Here is a 20467-nt window from a genome sequence, read left to right as displayed (position 1 = left end):
AGAGACTGAAGAGAGAAAGAGAGACTGGAGAGAGAGGGGGGGCTGAAGAGAGAGAGAGAGACTGGAGAGAGAGAGAGACTGAAGAGAGAAAGAGAGACTGGAGAGAGAGGGGGGGCTGAAGAGAGAGAGAGACTGGAGAGAGAGAGAAAGACTGGAGAGAGGGGGGGGCTGAAGAGAGAGAGAGAGACTGAAGAGAGACTGAAGAGTGAGAGACTGGGGGGCTGAAGAGAGAGAGAGAGACTGGAGGAGGGGGGGGACTGAAGAGAGAGAGAGAGACTGGAGAGAGGGGGGGCAGAAGAGAGAGAGAGAGGGACTGGGGGGCTGAAGAGAGAGAGAGAGAGAGACTGGGGGGCTGAAGAGAGGGGGGGCTGAAGAGTGAGAGACTGAAGAGAGGGGGGGGGAGAGAGACTGAAGAGAGAGAGAGAGAGGAGGAGGAGGAGGAGGAGGAGGAGGAGGAAGAGGAGGAGGAGCAGGAGGAGGAGGAGGAGGAGGAAAAGGAGGAGGAGCAGGAGGAGGAGGAGGAGGAGCAGGAGGAAAAGGAGGAGGAGCAGGAGGAGGAGGAGGAGGAGCAGGAGGAAAAGGAGGAGGAGCAGGAGGAGCAGGAAGCAGGGCAAACAGAGGTTTCCAATCAGCTGAAGTTTGACTTTTAGTCGACTTTAGTCGTTTTAGGAGCAGAACTCGTTCTCTTGTGGATCTGAGGCTCAAAGAGCACTACCAACAAAAGCCCTGATGAAGAAGAGAGAGGAGGATGAAGGCCACAGACTGTGGAACTACAAACAAAGAGAATTAAAGGTAGAAAAACAAAATATATTTTAGATCAGAAACGTTCTGGATTCATGAGCGTCGTAGCTGCTGAGTTCAGTCCATCTACCAACTTTAAAAAGGTGCTGGCTCACAAACCGACCTTTGACCTCACAGCTCCATGAGTGCCCCCCCCCCGCAGGAGCCAAAAGAGCTCATTATCTGTGTCATGTTTTATTTGCCTGACCTCCTTCCTCCTGCTGTAACTGTGTGTGTGTGTGTGTGTGTGTAGAGGTGAACGTGTCTGAAGCAGCTTTGAGCTGAACACAAACGACAAAGAATTCATCAAACTGCAGACGCACAGTTCCACAGTCTGTAGCCTTCGTCCTCCTCTTCTTCATCTGGTTTTTATCGTCAACTTATGATTTTTTATTTTCCATTGCCCTGCTTCACTGTTTCTATTGATGCTGCCTGTAACTGAATTTCCCCCCCGGGGGATTAATAAAGTTCAACTTATCTTATCTTAACCAACAAGCTTCTCAAGAACGACAGAGCTCACCAGCTGACAGAGAGTTTCATCAGACAGCAGGAACAAATCTGACAGTCATCCACCGATCAATAACAGGCCGACAGAAGCACTCTGGTTCCACTGACGAGGGTCCGGACGACCCCAATCACTCAAATATTTAGTGTAAAACACTTTAACAATCCACAAAAATGAGCCAGCGGACAAGCTAATCTTCCACATTTCCTCCATCCTGACTCCATGTATGAGCAGGTGACGTGTTGGTCGCTGCACTCTGACCTCTGACAGCTCACCTGACACATGAAAACCTCCTACGTCATGTCCACAGCCGACTACAGCGGACAAGAGACAGCCCTGAAGTGACGTGTCTCACTGACTGATATCATACAGCCTAAATATAAGAATAGAAGCCAAATACAGTGTTTTGGGTCCACCTGGCCCACATCCAACATGAGCCAGACCAGATCACCCACATCACAGTCTGGATGGGATCAACTCAGGACCAACATCTGCTGCAAAGACCAGAAGACTTTCGGCTGTCCACATACTTTTGGCCATTTGTGTCATCCATCCTTTACTGTGGAGGAGTCACCGACACACAGGTCGGCCACACCCGCTCCCAGCAGGCCTCGCCAGGCGGGGGGTTCGGGCACGTCGAGGCCTGCCAGAGGGGACCCCCTCGAGGACGACCCCCCCCACCACACAGGACCAGGTTCTCCTCAGACAGACGCTCGGTGTGACGAGTCCACATCAATAATCTGCTGCGAACACGATCTCCATATCAGCGATCAATATTTCCCTTCTGTCTGTTTTCTACAGCAGGAATGACCGCTTCTCTCCTCAGAACTCTTCTTTTATTCATTCATTGGCTCCTTCCTTTCTCCGCCTCCTCTTCATCCCCACCTCATCCTCCCTCCTCTTCCTTTCGCCTCAATCTGACTTTATCTGAGCTCCTCTTCCCCTTCTCTCTCCTCCTCCTCCATCCCCCGTTTTCAAAATCTCTGACTTCCATCATCTCAGTTTCTCTGCCCACCCCCCACCTCCTCCCCCCCTTCCCTCCTGTACCCCCTCCTCCTCTCCCTGTTCTCCCTCTGCGGGGCTGCACATCCCCTGGTGCAGCTGCAGGAGGAGGGGTAGGCGTGGGGGGATGGAGGGGGTTGAAATTAATGAGAGGAGCCTGGAGGTATTGACTTTCCTGGGAAAACACAGCTCTCTAAAAATCAGTGGCCGAGCGCCGCAATAACTCAGCACCCATCGATCCCACAGCCTCACCCCCTCACCCGTCCTCCCCCTCCTCCCCCCTGCAGGCTGCATTGATCTGTGCAGTACAAGCTGTGAGGCCGGACCCAGCAGCACTGAGGAGAGGGCGCTGGAACCTGCAGAACCAAAAACTGCAAAAAAAATTACAAACCTGCAGAACAAAAAACTACAAACCTGCAGAACCAAAAACTACAAAAAACTACAAACCTGCAGAACAAAAAACTGCAAAAAACTACAAACCTGCAGAACAAAAAACTGCAAAAAACTACAAACCTGCAGAACAAAAACTACAAACCTGCAGAACCAAAAACTACAAAAAACTACAAACCTGCAGAACAAAAAACTGCAAAAAAAACTTCAAACCTGCAGAACAAAAAACTACAAACCTGCAGAACCAAAAACTACAAAAAAACTACAAACCTGCAGAACAAAAAACTGCAAAAAAAACTACAAACCTGCAGAACAAAAAACTGCAAAAAACTGCAAACCTGCAGAACCAAAAACTACAAACCTGCAGAACCATAAACTGCAAAAAAACTACAAACCTGCAGAACCAAAAACTACAAACCTGCAACCAAAAACTACAAACCTGCAGAACAAAAAATTGCAAAAAAACTACAAACCTGCAACCAAAAACTACAAACCTGCAGAACCATAAACTGCAAAAAAAACTACAAACCTGCAGAACCAAAAACTACAAACCTGCAACCAAAAACTACAAACCTGCAGAACCAAAAACTGCAAAAAAAACCTACAAACCTGCAGAACCAAAAACTGCAAAAAAAACTACAAACCTGCAACCAAAAACTACAAACCTGCAGAACCAAAAACTGCAAAAAAACTACAAACCTGCAACCAAAAACTACAAACCTGCAGAACCAAAAACTGCAAAAAAAAACTACAAACCTGCAGAACCAAAAACTGCAAAAAACTACAAACCTGCAGAACCAAAAACTGCAAAAAACTACAAACCTGCAATCAAAAACTAAAAACAATAAAAACAGGCAGCAGGTTTTATAAATCACTGATCAGTTATTTCGTATTCAGTTATTGATAATTAATTCTCTAATTGTTTATTTGATCCCTACTGTTGCCTTGGTAACAACCATTCTTCCTGGGGTCCATATTTCAAAAACACATTATAATCAACTCGCCGCCTTCTTGTCATTCTGCTGAACGAGTCAGAGCCGAGCCGGAGGATCAAATCCTCAAGCTGCTTTAAGCTACGAGGAGAGAGAGAGCAGGGAATTCTGGGAAAACATTCACTTTTGACTCCTCGTCACTTCACCTCCAGCTGCACCTCCGCTGTGGCAGCTGAGAGGCTGAGAGGAGGAGTCACAGCAGACGGAGGAGACACAGTCAGAGGAGTCAGAGGACAAAGAAGAGTCAAAGTCAGAAGAGTCAGAGGCAGAGGAGTCAGAGGCAGAGGAGTCAGAGGCAGAGGAGTCAGAGGCAGAGGAGTCGGAGGAGATCGAGTCGGAGGAGATCGAGTCGGAGGAGATCGAGTCAGAGGAGTCAGAGACAGAGGAGTCAGAGTCAGAGGCAGAGGAGTCAGAGGAGTCAATGGACATAGAGGAGTCAGAGTCAGAGGCAGAGGAGTCAGAGGAGTCAGAGTCAGAGGCAGAGGAGTCAGAGGAGTCAGAGGCAGAGGAGTCAGAGGAGTCAGAGGCAGAGGAGTCAGAGGAGTCAGAGTCAGAGGAGTCAGAGGCAGAGGAGTCAGAGTCAGAGGAGTCAGAGGAGTCAGAGTCAGAGGCAGAGGAGTCAGAGGACATAGAGGAGTCAGAGTCAGAGTCAGAGGAGATGGAGCAGAGTTAGACGTGTCAGAGCGCCACCAGAACCTCCTTCAGAACCTGAACAAACAGGAAACAGGAACTTTCACTGTAGGTTCTCCTACATGCTTGGAAAGGCAGCGTGAGGTGACACCGCTGCTTTAAGTGGAGTCAGAGGCAAAAACACAAATCAAGACATTTTAGATGTCGACTCAACTAAATGTTGCATAAAATGTTTTGTTTTAGTTTCAACTCTGAGAGAAAAATATAATTCTGATAGAAATAATCTACGTTTCCACATGTTCCCAGATGAAACTATGTTGGTGGAAAATATAAAATGACACATCTGAGATGAGAGAAAAGACCAAACGGTGGCCCGCGGCTGATCTGTATTTTTAAATAAAGGTTTGTAATAAAACCAGGACTAAAATAAGACCTTTTTATCTGTGTTGTCACTGAGCCGTCCTCTGTGGCCAGATTGGCAGCCATGTTTGTTCCTGGATGCAGGTTGATGAAGCACTGATGTGTTTGTTTCTGCTTCCAGAGAGTAAAAAACACTTTTAAACTCCTGAAGGAAATGACATCAGCTTCTCTTCTCCTCTTCAATTATCCACAGCTCGCCTGTTTAGGATTTAAAAGCTCGGCTCATTTCACATTCATGAACGACACGCTGCTGGCACAATGAACGCGCTCTGGAAACGCACACTGACGCGGCTCGGTCTTAAAATATGGATGTGTAAATCAGATGAACTGGCGATGTGTGCGCACAATATGGCCGCCTCTCTGGCAGGAGGAGCGGGAGGAAGACTTGGGAGAATTACAAGAAACTGTACGACATTATGATGCGGCCACCTGTCGGGGTTCGGGCCTCGCGATGCCTTCGGGGACGCGCAGTTTTGTTGTTTCCTATCAATCAAACCGAAGTCAGATGTTCTCGCCTCTTCGCTGGATTTGTGGAATCCGTCTGCTGAGGCTGACAGACCGAGAGTCCTGGATTTGTAAAGGACCAGAACACAGTTTTCACTGGATTCGACTGCAAATCCTGTGAATTTTATATGACTGCTGAGCGTTTAATGAAGCATGCTCACTGTTACTGAACATATCACGGACAGAAGCTTTCATCTATACTGTATCCTCTTATATTATTATTTCTGACAAAACAAATAAACACTTTCATTCTTATTGGCGTCTGATGGATGTGAAAACTCTGCGTCGACACATAAAGACAATAAATGTGGTGAGATGTTCAGTGACGACTCGGTAATTTGAGCTTCGGGTTCAAGTTTTCATTCTGACCTGATGTGAAAGAGTTTTTTATTTGTCTGTTCTGTCACACAGCGTGAAGGACGTGTGGAACGCCGTCTGTGTCCTGAAGCCTCGCCGATGCTTTTATTTTTGTTTCCTGTTCCTATCTGATCATGGAAGACACTTGGTTCTGCCCTCAAATATCATCAGCCTTGATATGAATCCTGTGTGACTTGGATGAGATGTCGAATGTTGGCTTGTCTGAGGAGAACACACTCTAATGGACACCGAGATAACAACCGGCTCTATTCACAACACACCTCCATATGAAAGCACGGCGAGCGGCTCTTGTCAGTCCATCTGTAAATGGAATCGCAGATTAGCATTGCAAAAGGAGGCGGCGGTGGCCGGAGCGTCCATTGTGAGCGTCCGTCTCGTCCCTCCTCGGCCTCGCACCGCCGTCGGAGGAGGCGCCGCCTCCGACAAAGACGAGAGCGAAAGGAAGGGAGCGGCGATAAACCGGTGTTAAACAGAAAGCCCGAACACGCTCGCCTCTTTCACGGCGCGACGCAATGACATTTACTTATCGCGCTAAACAGCCTTCCATCTGACCTTTCTGCTACTTTGAATGACATCTGGATATTCTGACGGAATAATCGGGACAGTAAAAGCACCGATTCGAGAGAGATAAGGAGTGACACACGTGGACGTTTAACTCTGGACGGCAGACAATGAGACTGAAGGACGAGCTGCAGAGGACAAACCTGATCCTCGCTGGCACGACCAGGCCTCGAGTCCAGAATCCTGAAACCTTCACTCAAAGCTGGTCTTCAGGGCCAGAGAGCTCTGGTCCAACATCATGAACTGCTCTGAAACCTCTAAAACTTTTCCTTTACCATGTGATTGATTGATTGATGAGTAATCAATAAGATCTCAGACTCTCAAACAGGATCATCAGAAATCGTTCGTCTGATGAGAACCGCGGGCCGGGGGACCGCCACACGCGGGTCTTACCGGTGTAGACGAAGCGTCCCGGCGCTCCTTTGCAGAACTGTTTGGATTTGTAGGACAGCGTGACCTCCACGACCCCGGGGATGTGGCGAGGGGGGGTCTGGACCCGGATGGCGTGAGGGGTGATGAGCTGGAGGACGAAACAAACACACACACATGCGTTCTGTCATTAGAGAGATGCTTATTGATTAGATCTTGAAGCTGATCTCGAGATGATCGGTTTTGAAATGCTGAATCATAAAAACCGGGTCAGGATGAAGCGTCCCGGAAGAAACCATCACTTTCCTCTGTGATGACATTTCCTCTCCATCGACTGCCGACACTTTAAACTAGAAACTACAGCTCACACTTCAGCTGCTCTCAGCTCTGAAACGACGCCTCACATGCTTTTAATCTTCTTCAGAGGTGACAGGTGAGCTGTGTTGGGTTCAGGGCCACTCGTCATCGTTCCTTCTGGGTGGAAAACACTCGGACCGTCTTCCTCGATCTGGTCGGCGTGCGGTCCGTGGGCTTTGGAGTCCGTCAGCTCGCCGCCAGAGGACGCTGATCAAAGTGAGGAGCTCCGTCGGCGGCGTGCGATGTGAGGCGAGCAGCGCGCGGCGGTGTATCTGTCTGCCTCGCGCCTGCTTCCCTCCTTCCCCGCCAGGTGTTCCGCTCTTCTGGACCTGCTTCAATATTTCATGGCGAGCCGTATGCGCAGCTCCTCCTGCACCTCAGCACCCAACTCAATCTACATATTATTGGGGACACGCAGACCTGGAGGAGCGTCACGGCAACAGATACAGATGCAGGTGTTTCTACGAATGTGTGTGTGTCTGGATGTGTGTGTGTGTGTGTTGCTGGATGTGTGTGTGTGTGTCTGGATGTGTGTATGTGTATCTGGATGTGTGTGCGTCGCTGAAAGTGTGTGTGTGTGTGTGTGTGTGTGTGTAGCTGGATGTGTGTGTGTAGCTGGATGTGTGTGTAGCTGGATGTGTGTGTGTGTGTGTGTGTGTTGCTGGATGTGTGTGTGTGTGTCTGGATGTGTGTGCGTCGCTGAAAGTGTGTGTGTATAGCTGGATGTTTGTGTGTGTGTGTCACTGGATGTGTGTGTGTGTGTAGCTGGATGTGTGTGTGCGTTGCCGAATGTGTGTGTGTGTGTCTGGATACGTGTGTGTGTGTGTGTTACTGGATGATGCTTGTGTGTGTGTGTGTCTAGATGTGTGTGTGTGTTTGATTAATCTGATAAATTAAATGCAAACACAGATCTGTGTGTAAACCTGGACTGTTCCTCAGATCACAGTCAGGAATCTCACCTCGCTCCAGACCAGCATGGTGCCGAAGACCACCTGCAGGCCATCGAAGAAGTTGTCCCCGATGAGGATGACAGTGGCGCCGCCGGTCGTCCAGCCCTCACTCGGGCTGATGGCTTTGATGCAGGGCGTGGCTGCTTCGGAAACACAGGCGACACGACAGCGACATGAGTGATACAGTGAGAGACACGGCCGAGAGACAAAGAAATCCTCCTGGAAAGGTCCATCTAGAAAATGAACAGCTAACAGCTACAGCTAACAGCTACAGCTAACAGCTACAGCTAACAGCTACAGCTAACAGCTAACAGCTACACTTAACAGCTACAGCTACAGCTACAGCTAACAGCTAACAGCTAACAGCTACAGCTAACAGCTAACAGCTACACTTAACAGCTACAGCTACAGCTAACAGCTAACAGCTAACAGCTACAGCTAACAGCTACAGCTACAGCTAACAGCTCAGTAAAGGTCAGGTTCAGGTTAGCAGAAGCTAACATCACAGCTTTGGTTAGCTAACAGTTCAGTTCATCAGCTACAAGCTCAAACACCGGTTTAGTTCGGCTAATGTTCAGTTCCAGTGGTTTGTTTCAGGTTCAGCTCAAAGTGTCCTCCAGCAAAACACCGGCTGCTGTGACCTTTGACCTCTAAACGCCTGTGGACCCTTTAAAACACAAACAAAACAAATGTTTAACAAAGCTGCAGCTGACGATCCGTCAGGTTTCCCCTCACACAGGACGGATCAGCAGCACTAATACATGCAAAATGATCAATAAGGAGCTCCGCATCAGCAGCGTCTCCGAGATGACGAGACTGCAGTCCGGACGGAGTCGAGTCGAGTCAGACAGGCTGCGAGGAAACGAGACGAGGCTCCGCGGGTTTACAGCCTTTTCCCGGACCGGGGGCCGTTTGATCGGGAGGATGAGTCGATGTTCCGGTCAGAGCTCTGAGCTTCCCTTGTTTACTGCGTGGCCTGATCTATAAAGCTGCGTTCAGAGACTCTATTAAATGCTGCAGCAACGATGGCCCCCGCTATTAGAGGGGTGACGTCCTTACTGGCAGCACCCGCTACCGAAACTCAAACCTGGAGGCCTGAATTTTCCTCTCTCCATCATTCTTTATATTTTTAGTCTTTCTCGTGGTTCCTTGTGGCCCAAGGCCTCACCTGCTGAAGACTTCTGCTTGTCTTCAAGTAACTTCAGGATCCTTGCCGCCCCCCCTGGATGCAGCATCAGCCTCTGAGAAGGACCTCAGTGTTTCCAGATGAAAGAAAAGCAGCAGCAGCAGAGGGTCGAGGCTTCTCCCGCTCGGGGGTGTCGATTGTCATCCCCTTATTAATTTCCTGCTTTTGTCACAGCAGTAAACAAACAGTGCAGCGGGTCTGAGGGGGGGTGGTGCTGCTGGTGCTGCTGGTGGTGGGGGACCTTCTGATCAAATGAATAGAGCACAAAGGCGAGGAGCAGGCGGCGGAAAGTTTCATCGCGGAGACGGGGGTGGGGGGGTGAGGGTTGGGGACAAAGGCGGAGCAGATGTTGGGGCTTTTATCGGCTCTAAAAACATCCCAGTCTGGATGAGATGAAAGGCCGCGAGCTTTCCTCTGTGGGCCCAGAAACAGGACCGTGTGGTAAACCACGGACCCCTTTCGGCCCCCGCAGGCCGCCGTACGGTGCGGCCCGCCCCCCCAGAGCGCACGCGCTTCTGTTCATGTGCCGAGTTTCTTCACAGTCTCAAGGTGTTAACACAGGTGAGAAACAAGGACGCCTCAGCTCGGTGAATGACGTATCCGTGTCAAATAGCATTTGTTTCGTCCCTCTGGACATGACAGACGGGTGGGGTTTGCCACACAAACAGCACAGTCAGAGTGAAAAAAGTTGAAGAAATCACAGGAGGTCAGCTAACTCTGCCTTCTCTTTGATCAACAACCTTATCCTGTCTGAAATACCCCCGGTGTGATAAACACCACCCTCCTGGTGCTGCAAGTAGGTTAAACCAAACGAGACAGTTACATCATCTGCTCCTGGAAAAGCCTCAAAACTTTAAAACAAGTCGAGGGAAACTGCAGAGGCAGGCGTTTGGGAGGTGAAAGAAGGAGTACATGACAGCTTTTTGAAGACTGACTGGTGGCAAACTGTTTTAAGGGCTTGTTTCACTCTGTTTGACGTCCCAGAAGGGTGGGGCTTACCTCATAAGACTAAATGATGAGTGTCAAGAAGGCAGAGGGATACCAAAGTCAGTTTAGTGTACTTTCCTGCTCAAACTTTTGCCTGATACTTTCAGATGTCCTGATATGTTAAGACCCACCCGTCTGGAGTTCCTAGCAGAGTGAAATGAGCGAACAAGTTGCACCATCGCTCCTGGAAAACTTTAAAGGGAGTTTGGGGAAAGAGCAGCGAGGTGGTTAGAGAGGAGACAGAGGGAGGACACACAGAGTCTGACTGTGCCAAACTGTTTTAAGTTTGTTTTACTCGGTTCGATGTCCCGGAGGGACGGGAAGGGTTCAGGACAAATGTCGGGAAGTTCACACAAAAGTGTCTCACAGCTGGCTTCGTCTACTTTTTCATCACTAAGATTTTATCAGATGCACACATACGGTGATCCCACCCGTCTGGTGTTCCAGGTAGGTTAAAACAAGCGACACAGTTAAACCATCTAACCTGGAAAAACCTCAAACTGAAAAACAAGTCGAGGAAAACCGCAGAGCTTTAGGGATGAGAGAGTTTGTTTTACTCTACTGTACGTCCCAGATGGGTGGCGTCTACCTCGCTGTGCTGCCGTGAAGTTGAGACAAAAGCACACATCGGTGTAGTCTACTTCTCTGTGACTCTCAGTATACTTGATCGTTTCAAATATCCTGCTATGATAAGCTCCGCCCATCTGGCATTCCAAGTGGGTTAAAACAAGCGAACAGTTACAACATCTCTCCTGGAAGGGCCTCAAACTTTTTAAGTGAGTCAGGGGAAGCTGTATAGTTCGGTGGATGAGGCACACGGGCGCGCTGATGTCACAATTCAGGATCTGAAACTACTTTTATGGCTTCCTTTAAAAAGTGAAAGTGCCAGACAGGTGGAGTTCACCAGAAACGATGCCGCAGTAAGCGTGGATGGTTACGTGTCTGACATCAGCTGACTTTCACTGACATCTCACTCCATCTAATGCTTTTCTATCATAAACTCCACCCGTCTGGTGTTCCAAGTATGACAAAACAAGCAAAGGATTTCTGTAAAAGCCTCAAAGTTTGAAGCAATTAGAGGGGAAACTGCAGAGGAAGGTGGTTTGGAAAGGTGTGGGAGGGGGGTTATGGTTTGTATCAAATGGTTTAAGCAAATACATTGTGAGTTTGTTTTTCTCTCCAGAAGGTGCCAGACGGGTGGGGCTTTCCACAGGGGGCAGAACAGGGGGTTGAGAAGAAGTTTATCTTTAGCTACTTTCCTGCTGCTGTCCGAGCACCCTGGTACTGGTACGATAAGCCCCACCCATCTGGCACTCCAAGTAGGCCGAATCAAACGGGAGACTTATGTCATCGCTCCTGGAAGCGCCGCAGCGAGGCAGGAGGGTTTTATTAGAGTGGGGACGGGGCAAAGAGGTATTAAAGTTTACAACTTCAGAGGAAATGTTACCGCTGAGTTCCAGCTCTCAGAGTCGAGTTTCAGCGTGTGAAGTTTACACACGAGCGATGCTTTTTATTTGGTCGCTGCGGACGCTGGAAGAACGGAGCATTTGTTCGCCGCCCCCTCCCGACGGAGCGGGACGTCCAACGGGAACAGGGGGCAGCAGCCGGAGCTGTGCCGCCGCCGGACTCGGTTCGGGGCTTCGGTTCCTTCCAGGTGAGAGCAGAGCGGCTGCATCAGGTGCAGCGTCCACTGTCACATGTCAAACAGCTGGACCGCGTCTTCTGCGGCTCAGAGACAACCAATGTCTCTCATGCAGTCTGAGTTACAAACTGCAGGTGTGAGGAGGCGATAATGAAAGACACTATCCAGGTGCATTATGGGAACTGAACCTGATCTTTGCTACGTCTGGATCTGAGGCAGGCCCGCTGCTTCCTTTAGCGTCCCCTCCCTCATTAAACTCTGGAGGTTTCGGACCCTGAGGTCTCTGAGCGACGTCTAACCTTCGGAGGGGTCCAGGCGTCGGGCGCGGCGGCCGTGTTTGGAGTTGTTGTGGACGAACATGTTGTCTGACACCGCCAACACGTGGCCGTCCACGTTGACCGTAGTGGAAACCACCACCTGCACACACAAACAGCTGCAGGTCACTGACCGAGGACACATCTGAAGAACAGCTCGTGGACAGGAAGCGTGGACCAGGTGCGTCTCTTACCTGGAACCTCCTCATGTCTCGAGGGTTCCCCGCATTTTTCAAACAGTTCTGATTGCACTTGAGGAAGAACTTGAGGAAGAATCTGCAGAACAAAAGAAGAAGACGACACACACAGACAGAGAAGATGAATCTCAGATCAGAGTCACGACAAACCGGATGCACCGAACTAAGCAGGAACTGTCACAAACACTGATCCAGGATCAGCAGCAGGTGCATGAAGTCGGCAGAAAGACAGTAAACAGGTTTAATGCTTCAGCAGCAGATTCAGTGATTAAACGTTTCAGAGGATCTGTCTTCATGGATCATTAAAGTGTTCTTTAATGTTTATACATCTGTGTTCTGTCATGATGACTTTAATCACTGTGTAAATAGTTGAAGTGCAGATTTATTGATTTGAGGGGTGACGTCACTTTAATGAAGCTTCTGATGGCGTCTCCTTCAGGTTTCCTGTTTGTGAAGGAATTCCCTCCCCCTGTTCCGTCAGGCGGGTTCGTGTGAACCGTTAACGTCCCCTCACGCCTGCAGGTCTGTCTCTGTTCAGCTGTCTCCGTCTCCGGCTGTCGGCTCACGTTTCGTCTCTCGTCTCTCAGCGCGAGATGAAATTATGATTCAGCGGCGGCGTCTCCATAAAGAGGCTCGACGCTTCCTGCAGACTTATGGCGTCTCGTTAGGCACCGCCTTTTGATTTTTCCTCGCGCACGTCCGATCTCTCGCCCGCCGCGTGTTGATTTACGCCGGTTTTTACGGAGGCAGAGGAGTATTGATTGGGAATGGATATCAATGAGGATGGGCGGTAATAACCTGCAGCTTTGCAGGAGGACAGCGGGGCGGAGGGGGGGTCAGAATGGATTGCCACCTTAATGCATTTCCCACTGCCGCGTAATCTGTGCACATCCATCTCTCGGACCATAAGCCCCCCCCCCCTCCCGTTCGGATGGAGCGCTTCCTTTTTAATTGCCACATTATCACAATAATAATCCGGGCAGTTAACAAGCGGCAAGGTCGCAGACAGACATGTCACATTAACCAGGGGATAACCTCGGCAGAGTACCCACACCCCATCGCTCCCGCCGCCTCCTCCGCCTGAGCGAGGCATGCTGGGAGCGCGCGGGGAGGGGGCCGCAGATATTAACGGGGGCTCTGTGAGGTCGGCATCGATTTCCACCTTAATAAGACAGTAACAGTATCTTTAAAAACACGCGGCGGGGGCTCGGCCAGGTTTTCACTCACCGCTCTGAAGCCGAAGTTTTACCTTAAAATCTACTGATGAAGACGTCGTTAAGGGGTTTTTTTTCAGGGGATGATTCATGTAATATATTAAAGCGTCAACGAGAGGTTTTAATTCAGCCGCAAACTTTTAAAATCTACAAACACAGTTTCCCTTTAATATGGACCTTAAAGGGGATTTAAATGCTTTTAATGGATTATTAAGTTTAAGGTCTTTTTTAGAGCATCTCTTAAGATTGAGGAAAATAACATGAAACACACCAAGTTAATTTTTTTCACCTTCAAAGTGCTTCAACCATTGAGATAATCCATTAAATAGACAGATTATAACAGACAGATTATAACAGATAATAATTTAACAGATTATAACAGATAATAATAGAACACAGATTATAACAGATAATAATTTAACAGATTATAACAGATAATAATAGAACACACAGATTATAACAGATAATAATTTAACAGATTATAACAGATAATAATTTAACAGATTATAACAGATAATAATATAACAGACAGATTATCGTCCATGAACAGGAAGTGAAAAGTTTCATTTCAGGTGAATACTGAGGTGAAGTTTTCCATTCATGCAGATTATAATCCACTCAGTCCATATATTTATTAACTAATCTAACTGTGATAATACAGTTAATTTAAGATGCAGTTAAGGGTTTTTTTTAACCTTTAATGGATTCAGAAATCGTCAAATGTGTCTCCAGACGTGATGAGTCGAAGCTCAGCGAACAAACAGGCCTGACGTTCAGATTAAAGGCTCCGTTCAGACAAACCACTGAGAAACACACAGCCTGACAGGGTGCTCAGGGACCAGGTCTCCAGCAGAAACCAGGACAGAGTCTCTGCTTTAAATGTCACCTCCGTCCTGCTGAGCTGAGACCAACACGTCAAAAAAACCTGAAGTCTCTGCGATGGAGGACGCTGGATTCATCATCTGTGAACTGACCCTTTAAACACACACTGAGGGAGAGGAGGGAGAGAGTGTGTGTGTGTGTGTGTGTGTGCGTGTGTGTGCGTGTGTGTGTGTCGGCTGAAAGCTGATCTGCTGCTCTGGAGGCTCTAATGCCCTTTATGGCAGTGAACAGAATAATATGGAGCTCCATTCAGATGATACTGAGTCCTTCAGAGAGCTGATATGGATCAATACGGATTGAATTAAAACGCAGCTGGAGACAAGACCAGAGGCTCACACACACACACACACACACACACACACACACACACACACACACACACACACACACAGACACACACACACGCACAGAGTACATGCACACAATACACAAAATACACACATAGTACACACATGTACACACACTAGTAAAATACACACATACATACTAGCTTCTCAGACCATGCACACACACACACACACAGATATATATACAGACGCACACATACACACACATATGCATGTACAAAAACATACAATGTGGCATGTACTGTATGTACACACAGAGAAATACACGAATACACACAGAATGACACACATGCATGAAGCTGCACATAAACACACTTTTATGCACACACAGTCATACAGCAATACACACACACACACACACACACACACATGCAGGTCGATACAAATACACACACTGGTGTACACATTCTGACAACAACACACACAGAACTCACAGCCATACACAAAGGCAGACACTACTGTACTGAAGTACAACTCTGAGGTACTTTACACTCGTACTGCACTACTCAAATACTCTGATTACTATCAGAGATGATGGCTGCTGCAGCATGACAGTGATGAGCACATGAATGCATCAATGATCAGTTAGCTGTAGCCTGTTAGCACCGCACACACTCGTCTCTTCCTTTGCGTGCAGGTGCGTCACACCTGACGCGGTGCAGCGGGACGGCTGATGACTTTCAGAGCTTCACTGAGCTGCACCTCTTTACAAATCAGGTGTGACCACAGTCCAGCGAATCAAACAGCAGGCAGCGAGCTCAGAGACGTCTGACGATCAGAGCAGCAGTGAGAGTCCACCCTGACAGCAGCAGGAGGAGGAGGAGGAGGAGGAGGTGGTGGAGGAGCCAGGAGGATCCGCTGCCTCCTGATTGAAAACGTATCCAAACATGATAAATAATGAAGCGCGGCGCTCCGCCGTCATTACATCAGCCAGCTCCTCCTTCTCCTCCTTCTCCGGCTCTTACAGAGGAGGTGAAGGTAATGAGAGAGACGGGATGCGCCGGTGTAAGCTGTCACCTCATTACACCGCCCGACAATCAATTACAGGAGGATGGAGCTCAACGCGGCTCTGAAAGCACTGCAGAGCAGCAGACTGAGAGCAGCAGGTCGAACACCTGAACACCTGAACCCAGCTGGAGCGTCCACATACTTCTGGACAGGTCGCTCGTTTCCTCACTCACTCTGGAGTCACATCAACGGAAGCTGAATATTACACCTTTTATTAATTATATGTTTCACATTTTGACAGAAACATAACGGCAGCAGGTCAGAGGACACGTCTTCCTGACAGCTGGAGGAGGTGACGGAGGTGATGGGGGCGGGGGACGGAGGCTGTGGTTTTATATGTACATGTATTTTATTTTCATCCTGAATAAACAGAACGAGCGAAGCTGGATGAAGCTTTAACTCTTGATTCGTTCCTTCGTGTGTTCGCTGTGTGTGCGGGTGGAGAGACCTGGTGGGGGCGGGAGCTCAGGGTGCAGCTGCCTGTGACGCTCAGGTAAAAACTCACATCCAGCTTCACCTTCTTCCTTCTGAACAGACGGAGGAACATGGCGGTCTGTATAATTGTTCCAGCGGGGCAGATTTAAAGCTAATTTAGCTCACATTGTGGGGGGGGGGTTGGACTGACTTCAGCGTTTTCACCGGCCACTCCAGATGATGTCACCCCCGACCACACCCAGTGCACTATGGGAAGCAATTACATCGGGCTCAGATTACCAGGCCCTGATGAACACACACACACACACACACACACACACACACACACACACACACACACACACACACACACACACACACACACTCCCTGGAGTCTCTCACTTATTACGTTACGGCAAGAAAGAAAAAGAAGCAGAAAAAAATCAATATTTCAGCAGGAGTATTTTTAAAAGCTGCCATGTTGCCGATCCTGCTGCCGCCGCCGCCGCTCGCCCTCACAGTTTGATGCTCTCTGTGAGAAGCCACCGCGCCGCCCGCCGCTGCCTGTTTACCACCTGACCGCCTGGCGAGTCCGGGCCAGCACGCCGCCGCCGCCATCGAATCATCTCGGCGGTGACAAACTGAAATGAAGCGCAAAGCGAGCGTGGCGAGCCGAGGCCGCCGCCGAGCTAACGACAATCCGTCCTGGTTAACCCGCTAACCGCCTCGCCGTCACATCTCATTTGTTTGCGGCTAACGAACAAACCGCGGAGGATCGGCGGCCGGGAAACAAAAGAGAGAGCGAAGAAAAAAGAAACGAGCTCGCAGCAAAAAACATCAGAAGAAGAAGAAGAAGAAGAAGGAGGGAAGGCGTTCGTGGAAGCGTCGCCTCATTAGAAGGTCGAGTAAAGTCTAATATTGACTCTGCTGTGTTGTTGAAACACCCTCTTCAAATAATTACTGAGGAACTCAGATGATGCTCCTCTGCTGCTAATTAGGATATGAAACAAGAGCAGCTTCATGCCCATTACCATCACATGATGATTCACTGGCCTCAGCAGCAGAGTGTGTGTTTGCTTTTGTCTGGCCTTATTACAGCACACGAGCGAGCGAGCGGCGTGTGTGTGTGTGTGTGTGTGCGGGTGTGTGTGTGTGTGTGTGCGGATGAGGGCCCTCCTTGGCTCTGCTACACGCCATCAATAATTCACAAGCCAAGATGGCAATTACAGGACCATGTACAATCAAACTAAATATTTGATGAGGCACTAAAACAGTCCCTGGAACAGATCTGCCTCTGTCTGTGTGTGTGTCTTTGTAAGCCTCACACACACACACACACACACACACACACACACACACACACACACACACACACACACACACACACACACACACAGCCTCTCTACTGTCTATTGTCACAACACATTAGGTCCTCAGTCCCTTATTCCCCAGACTTTGTCTTGACACGCAAAAGCAGTTTATTCTGCTAAAAGAGCCTCGTGAAATTCATTTGTTCCGTCTGAAATATTGAGCGCCGCCACGTTGCGCCGAGCGCGGCCGCGATTCGCTGACCGCCTCCTGTTCGTCTTTGGAAATAAAGCGACAGTGACGAGAGCGAACGAGTGAGGAGGCGTCGCGTCAAATATCTGAAACTAATCAATCTGAATCGATCGCAATAAAAAAAGGAGATGATTGCACCCTCCTCCTCCTCCTCCTCCTCCTCCGTGACCGGAGGAAAATTCTTCTCTTAAATTAAAAATAATGTGACACAAAATCCATCGTAAAAAAGCCAAAACGTGATGACTCCATCGCAGGATCGATGGCTGACGACGCTTGACATCATCTGCTTTTATTATGTCTTCATCGGCGTTGCACCTGAACTTCACCCATCCAATCACGTCCGAGTGGGCGGGAACATGTTCTGTCACTGATGAAGAGTTGGAGGACCTTGTTGGTTCCTCACTTTGGACAAAATCCAAATGAAAAACTGCAGATTAGTTTTATGTGACTGTCGTTAACGACCAAAAACAGTGTCTGTTTATGATCATGTGACAGCGCCCTCCAGTGGCCGCAGGAGTCATGACTCCGGTCCAGAGGAGGAAGTCAGTCACTTCCTGTTTCCTGCCAACAGTCAGCGTTGGTTTCTTTTAACGTGACCGCCATTGTTCAGTAACCTTAACCCGGTGATGACTGTAACCATGACAACACTGTCTGTTCTAAAGCTAACCAGACCTGAACCACCTCTGATCACCTGACCTGCAACAGTTTCAGACGACGTCGTGCTGATGGATCAGAAACAAACGATTGATCACAGTTATCACAAACTCCAGCTGACAGAAACCTGTTAGCAGTAAAAAGACCTGATCTGAAAGTAGAAGAAGAAAGTCCAGACTGAAGTAGTATCATAGTGCAGTACTCGAGTACAGTACATGTACTTTGTTACTTCGCAGACCTGCCTGACGCTCTGCATCTGTGGCTGAAACGTTCACTTTGAAACTTAAGGAAATTTTCATTTCCTCTTATAGATATTGATTGATCGGTGATGATCCCGTATTCACTCCACAGTCTTCAGCGATGAGCGTGGTCATGTGACCGAACATGGCGGCGAGCGTTCAGAGCCGCAAACACAAACAAACCGAGTGGATCAGAGCAAAGTCGACATGAAAGTGTTGGAGATTCTTCCTGTTTGTGTTCTGTTGTTTCCTGCTCGCTGGAGGTGAGACCGAGTGTGTGTGTGTGTGTGTGTGCGCGCGTGTACAAATGTTGCAGAGAGATGTTGTGTATAAAAAAACACATGCTGAGTTCCTGGAGCGCAGAGACGAACAGAACATCCCATAATTATTTCATACTGCTCGAGAGAGAGAGAGAGAAACCGAAAAAACAGGGAAGAGTGAAGCAGCTTTCCTTTACCACACACAGACACACACACACACACACACACACACACACACACACACACACACACTCTAACCACTGACCCTACAATCAGCTGCTGACCTGTTGGGACACGACTTTGTCCACAATTAACTGGTCTTCAGTCAGTGTGTCCAAACACACACACACACACACACACACACACACACACACACACACACACACACACACACACACACACACACACACAGTGAACTCCCGCTCCTCCTCAGCTGTATTTTGGCAGCGTTGTCATGACGATAGCATGTTTGTCTCCTCGATCGAAAAATCATCCGTGTGACGCAACACTGCAGCCGGAGTGTGTGAGTGTGTGTGTGTGTGTGTGTGTGTGTGCATGTATGTGTGTGTATGTATGTGTGTGTGTGTGTGTGTGTGTGACATCATGACTTAAAAATGAGGTGGAAATCTGAGAAAGACTCAAAACTGAGGGAAAAACATCGGAGCGCACGTCTTTGTAAAAACACAGTGAACACACTGTCCAGCCAATCACACGTCTCAGAACACACACACACACACACACACACACACACACACACACACACACACACACACACACACACACACACACACACACCCAATACACTGTCTGTCGGACAAAATAACTGAAACACAAACTACGATCTCAAAAATGACCAAAACATGAAATAAATCATCTCCTGTGTACCAGAAAGACCAGAAAGACCAGTAAGACCAGTGAGACCAGTAACACCAGAAAGACCAGTAAGACCAGTGAGACCAGTAACACCAGAAAGACCAGTAGCACCACAAAGACCAGAAAGACCAGACAGACCACAAAGACCAGCAGCACCAGAAAGACCAGTAACACCAGAAAGACCAGTAACACCACAAAGACCAGAAAGACCAGAAAGACCAGACAGACCACAAAGACCACTAGCACCAGAAAGACCAGTAACACCACAAAGACCAGTAGCACCACAAAGACCACAAAGACCAGTAGCACCAGAAAGACCAGTAGCACCACAAAGACCAGTAACACCACAAAGACCAGTAACACCAGAAAGACCACAAAGACCAGTAGCACCAGAAAGACCAGTAGCTCCAGAAAGACCAGACAGACCAGTAACATCAGAGAGACCAGAGACACCAGTAACCAGTAAGGATCAATGCGCTCCCTCCAGTAAATACCCAGTCCTCCCACTTTGTAAAACATTTCATTTCTGTTTTTCTGTTTGCAGACCCCCCCCAGCCCCAGGGGATGATGGGAGTTGAAGTGCAGGTTGCTCAGTGTCTGTGGACAGCTTGGCAGCATATTGTGAAGCAGAGGGAGCGTGGAGCGAGCAGCTGCCATCAGATAAACCTCGACAGACGACCAAAACATGAGAAACATAGAGAGAGGGCCTGGAAACAGCATGGAAACGACCTGGAAAACAGCCTGGAAAAAGTCTGGAAACAGTCAGCGCTCTCGGGGGAGAGACAGCGGGCCTCTCGCTAAACTACTGCGATAAAATTACCGCACGGTCGAATGAACACACGCCACCTGCAG

At 48.7% G+C, this 20467-nt stretch overlaps 1 protein-coding gene across 4 annotated transcripts in view; it reads right to left on the bottom strand.

Annotated features, from left to right (window-relative positions):
* Window positions 1–20467, bottom strand: part of LOC121611160 (transcription factor COE3-like) — a 120906-nt gene that overhangs the window by 31929 nt on the left and 68510 nt on the right. For 3 of the 4 annotated variants that reach the window (XM_041943547.1, XM_041943545.1, XM_041943543.1), the window contains exons 7-10: window positions 12162–12243; window positions 11953–12070; window positions 7848–7978; window positions 6556–6682 (exon numbers count right to left, since the gene is read on the bottom strand). In XM_041943547.1, coding sequence (XP_041799481.1) covers window positions 6556–6682; window positions 7848–7978; window positions 11953–12070; window positions 12162–12243 — 458 coding nt within the window. Of the gene's footprint in view, window positions 1–6555; window positions 6683–7847; window positions 7982–11952; window positions 12071–12161; window positions 12244–20467 lie in introns of all 4 variants that reach the window. The other variant, XM_041943546.1, reaches the window with a different exon arrangement.

Source organism: Chelmon rostratus, chromosome 9 (genome assembly GCF_017976325.1).
Source record: "Chelmon rostratus isolate fCheRos1 chromosome 9, fCheRos1.pri, whole genome shotgun sequence".
Classification (NCBI taxonomy): Eukaryota; Metazoa; Chordata; class Actinopteri; order Chaetodontiformes; family Chaetodontidae; genus Chelmon; species Chelmon rostratus.
Note: the sequence above shows the minus strand (reverse complement) of the source record. Positions and strands in the feature narration are given on the sequence as shown.